Source organism: Boleophthalmus pectinirostris, unplaced genomic scaffold (assembly GCF_026225935.1).
Source record: "Boleophthalmus pectinirostris isolate CB_2022bp ecotype Guang Dong unplaced genomic scaffold, ASM2622593v1 HiC_scaffold_19, whole genome shotgun sequence".
Classification (NCBI taxonomy): Eukaryota; Metazoa; Chordata; class Actinopteri; order Gobiiformes; family Gobiidae; genus Boleophthalmus; species Boleophthalmus pectinirostris.
In genome coordinates, this window is record NW_026571140.1 from 45,467,786 (window position 1) to 45,472,785 (window position 5,000).

Below are 5,000 nucleotides of genomic sequence, written 5' to 3' on the forward strand. Positions count from 1 at the left end.
GGTTAGGGGTTAGGAGTTAGGGGTTAGGGGTTAGGGGTTAGTTAGGAGTTAGGAGTTAGGGGTTAGGAGTTAGGAGTTAGGAGTTAGGGGTTAGGGGTTAGGGGTTAGGAGTTAGGGGTTAGGGGTTAGGAGTTAGGAGTTAGGAGTTAGGGGTTAGGGTGGCTTTGGTCCTGCAGGTGTTTGTTTAGTTGAGTTCAGCTCCACTGGAAGAAAAACTGTGATTGGTTCATTTCTGTTTTTGACTCTTTATTAGAAACTTTAGTTCAAATTTAAACTGTTTAAATTTCACCAGAAAAATAGTCAACAAATATTTTACTACAAAAATTCATCCAGTATTTTTTCTTGAGCCTTTACTGAAAACTCAAAGGTCCTGAGAGTTCCCCTGTGTACTTGTACTGCGTTGTATTTATACTGCGTTGTACTTGTACTGCGTTGTACATGTTGTACTTGCACTTGTTGTACTTGTACTGCGTTGTACGTGTTGTACTGCGTTGTACGTGTTGTACTGCGTTGTACGTGTTGTACTTTTACTGCGTTGGTTTGATCTGATAAAAGTTTTTTGCCTAATGTTCGATATTCAAACTGTTCATTCAAATGTATGTAAATCTCCAGAGTCACAGCGGAATCTAACCCACAACCTCCACAACCCACGAGCAACACACTCAGAGTCTGGTCTTGGATCTGGTCTTGGATCTGGTCTTGGATCTGGTCTTGGATCTGGTCTTGGATCTTGTCTTAGACCTGGTCTTAGACCTGGTCTTGGATCTGGTCTTGGATCTGGTCTTGGATCTGGTCTTGGATCTTGTCTTAGACCTGGTCTTAGACCTGGTCTTGGATCTGGTCTTGGATCTGGTCTTGGATCTGGGTGGGGTTCTTGTGTAATTGTCGTGAATCACAGATTTCTTCATAAACGAGTCTAAACCTGCTCCAGAGACTGAACCTGAACAAAACCAGGACTAGACCAGGACTAGACCAGGACTAGACCAGGACTAGACCAGGACTAGACCAGGACTAGACCGGGTCTAAACTCTCAGATAAAATAATAAAATACATTTTTTAAATATTTTTCAGATTTTTTATCCTGAGACGACCGACATCTACGACCGAAAGAACATGCCGCGCTGCATCTACTGCATCCACGCGCTCAGGTACAAGTACTACAAGTACTACAAGTACTACAGTACTACTACTACTACAAATACTCCTGTTCTTCTTCTTCTCTTTCAGTCTCTATTTGTTCAAACTGGGACTCGCCCCTCAGATCCAAGATCTGTACGGAAAAGTGGACTTCACAGGTGAGACTCCAGACCCGGTCCAGACCCGGTCCAGACCCGGTCCAGACCCGGTCCAGACCCAGTCCTGGTCCAGACCCGGTCCTGGTCCAGACCCGGTCCTGGTCCTGGTCCTGGTCCTGGTCCTGACAGGTGTTTGTGTGCAGAGGAGGAGATCAACAACATGAAGTCTGAGTTGGAGAAATACGGGATCCAGATGCCGGCGTTTAGTAAAATCGGAGGAATCCTCGCCAACGAACTGTCAGTGGACGAAGCAGCACGTAAGAGCAGGAGGGGCACCTGACACACGTGGGAGGGCACCTGACACACGTGGGAGGGCACCTGACACACGTGGGAGGGCACCTGACACACGTGGGAGGGCACCTGACACACGTGGGAGGGCACCTGACACACGTGGGAGGGCACCTGACACACGTGGGAGCACCTGCGGGAGGGCACCTGGAGTAACATGTGTGTCTTCAGTTCACGCCGCCGTCATCGCCATAAACGAGGCGGTGGACCACGGCGAGCCTCAGGGAACCTTCTCCGCGCTGCAGAATCCAAACGCCATGTTGGTCCAGTTAGACCCAGACTCCGCCCACCAATACCAGGACACGCTGTTCCACGCCAAGAACGCCAAGGTCCAGAGCTCCAGGAAACGGGTGAGGACCGGGACCGAGACCGGGACCGAGACCGGGACCAGGACCAGACCAAGACCTGACTGAGACCAGACCAAGACCTGACTGAGACCAGACCAAAACCAGGACCAGGACACGCTGTTCCACGCCAAGATCGCCAAGGTCCAGAGGTCCAGAGGTCCAGGAAACGGGTGAGGACCAGGACCGAGACCGGGACCGAGACCGGGACCGAGACCGGGACCGAGACCAGACCGGGACCGAGACCAGACCGGGGCTACACTGGGACTAAACCAGCACCAAGCCAGAACCAGATTGGGACCAGAACTAAACCAGGACTAAGCCAGGACTGAAGCAGGTCTAGAGCAGGTCTAACCCAGGACCCGCTGTAGACCTGTTTGGCCCCAGGGTCTGGATCGATGGACCTGGACCTGGACCTGGACCTGGTCTGTGTCATTAAAGTGACAAACGACGAAGAATCTGACTCCAGGACAAAAGGAAAAAAACACAAACACCGAGAATGTGAGACCAGGACCAGGACTAAACCAGGACTAAACCAGGACTAGACCAGGACTAGACCAGGACTAGACCAGGACTAAACCAGGACTAGACCAGGACTGGACCAGGACTAAACCAGGACTAGACCAGGACTAGACCAGGACTAGACCAGGACTAAACCAGGACTAGACCAGGACTGGACCAGGACTAGACCAGGACTAAACCAGGACTAGACCAGGACTGGACCAGGACTAGACCAGGACTAAACCAGGACTGGACCAGGACTAAACCAGGACTAGACCAGGACTGGACCAGGACTAGACCAGGACTAAACCAGGACTAGACCAGGACTGGACCAGGACTAGACCAGGACTAAACCAGGACTGGACCAGGACTAAACCAGGACTAGACCAGGACTAGACCAGGACTAGACCAGGACTAAACCAGGACTAAACCAGGACTACAACAGGACTAAACCAGGACTGGACCAGGACTAAACCAGGACTAGACCAGGACTAAACCAGGACTAAACCAGGACTAGACCAGGACTGGACAAGGACTAGACCAGGACTAGACCAGGACTAGACCAGGACTAGACCAGGACTAGACCAGGACTAAACCAGGACTGGACCAGGACTAGACCAGGACTGGACCAGGACTAAACCAGGACTAGACCAGGACTAAACCAGGACTAAACCAGGACTGAACCAGGACTAGACCAGGACTAAAAGCCTGTATCTAGTCCAGGTCTGGAGCCTGGATCCTGCGGCTACACTTGATGACATCATAAAGTGCACTCAGGTGTAAAACGTTTATTTTATGTTTCAGCAAATGGAAAACGCCGACGCCGAACGTGACGTTTACGACGAACTTCTGACGCAGGCCGAGATCCAGGGCAACATCAACACGGTCAACAGTGAGTCCCACCTGACCCCGCCCACTTACACCTGACCCCGCCCACAACACACAAGACACCGCCCACTCACACCTGACCCCACCCACAACACACAAGACACCGCCCACTCACACCTGACACCGCCCACTCACACCTGACCCCACCCACAACACACAAGACCCCGCCCACAACACACAAGACCCCGCCTACTCACACCTGACCCCGCCCACAACACACAAGACCCCGCCCACAACACACCTGACCCCGCCCACAACACACAAGACCCCGCTCACTTACACCTGTGTTGATGGGCGCGTTTGGGCTCCATGGACTCTGGTTCAGTTTGTATTAAAGCGTGTCTCGTCTCCCTCAGCGGCGGTGGCGCTCCGAGCCGTAGAGGGCGCTCTCGCCTCGGGGGACGAGGATCGTCTGTACGAGGCCCTCAGAGCTCTGGGCCTCAGGGACCTCAACCCCGACAACAAGAGCTGGTACCTCAAACAGCTGCAGGCCGACAGGGACAACAAGGAACAGGTGAGAGCTCCTGTCTGCACCTGTCTGCACCTGCCTGCTCCTGTCTGCACCTGTCTGACCCTTCTCTCTGTGGCAGGTGTCGCCAGGTGAAGCTCTGACCAAAGAGGAGCTGCAGAGCGGAGTGAACGCCGCCAACGAGTTTTCAGACGGATACAACAAGAGTGAGACCAACACCTGACTCCTCCCCCTCCACCTGACTCCTCCCCCTCCACCTGACTCCTCCCTCTGGTCCTGACTTGGTCCTGACTCGTCCCTCTGGTCCTCAGTGCTGGCGGCGGTGGAGCGTATAAACGTGGCGGTGAGGGCGGGGCTTCCTGAGCGGACGGTGGAGGAGCTGATGAGGCCCGAGGCCCAACTGCCGACCGTGTTCCCCGAGGCGGCCGACCTTTACCAGAGAGAACTGAGCAGCCTCCAGCAGCAGAGCCCCGAGGTGAGGAGCACCCCCAAACAGCCCCCCCGACACACAGACCCCCCCCGACCTGAGGTGAGGAGCACCCCCAAACAGACCCCCCCCACACACAGACCCCCCCGACCTGAGGTGAGGAGCACCCCCAAACAGACCCCCCCGACACACAGACCCCCCCGACCTGAGGTGAGGAGCACCCCCAAACAGACCCCCCCGACACACAGACCCCCCCGACCTGAGGTGAGGAGCACCCCCAACAGACCCCCCCGACACACAGACCCCCCCGACCTGAGGTGAGGAGCACCCCCAAACAGACCTCCCCACACACACAGACCCCCCCGACCTGAGGTGAGGAGCACCCCCAAACAGACCCCCCCGACACACAGACCCCCCCGACCTGAGGTGAGGAGCACCCCCAAACAGACCCCCCCGACACACAGACCCCCCCGACCTGAGGTGAGGAGCACCCCCAAACAGACCCCCCCCACACACAGACCCCCCCCGACCTGAGGTGAGGAGCACCCCCAAACAGACCCCCCCGACACACAGACCCCCCCCGACCTGAGGTGAGGAGCACCCCCAAACAGACCCCCCCGACACACAGACCCCCCCGACCTGAGGTGAGGAGCACCCCCAAACAGACCCCCCCCGACACACAGACCCCCCGACCTGAGGTGAGGAGCACCCCAAACAGACCCCCCCGACACAGACCCCCCGACCTGAGGTGAGGAGCACCCCCAAACAGACCCCCCCACACACACAGA

At 55.8% G+C, this 5,000-nt stretch overlaps 1 protein-coding gene across 1 annotated transcript in view; it reads left to right on the plus strand.

The window, feature by feature from the left end:
- The window catches only part of iqgap1 (IQ motif containing GTPase activating protein 1), a 77,395-nt gene that overhangs the window by 32,165 nt on the left and 40,230 nt on the right, over window positions 1-5,000 (plus strand). The window contains exons 5-12 of the mRNA XM_055154401.1: window positions 1,072-1,148; window positions 1,228-1,295; window positions 1,439-1,552; window positions 1,755-1,933; window positions 3,233-3,320; window positions 3,673-3,830; window positions 3,907-3,991; window positions 4,097-4,260. Of these exons, the coding sequence (XP_055010376.1) occupies window positions 1,072-1,148; window positions 1,228-1,295; window positions 1,439-1,552; window positions 1,755-1,933; window positions 3,233-3,320; window positions 3,673-3,830; window positions 3,907-3,991; window positions 4,097-4,260 (933 nt within the window). The remainder of the gene's footprint in view (window positions 1-1,071; window positions 1,149-1,227; window positions 1,296-1,438; window positions 1,553-1,754; window positions 1,934-3,232; window positions 3,321-3,672; window positions 3,831-3,906; window positions 3,992-4,096; window positions 4,261-5,000) is intronic.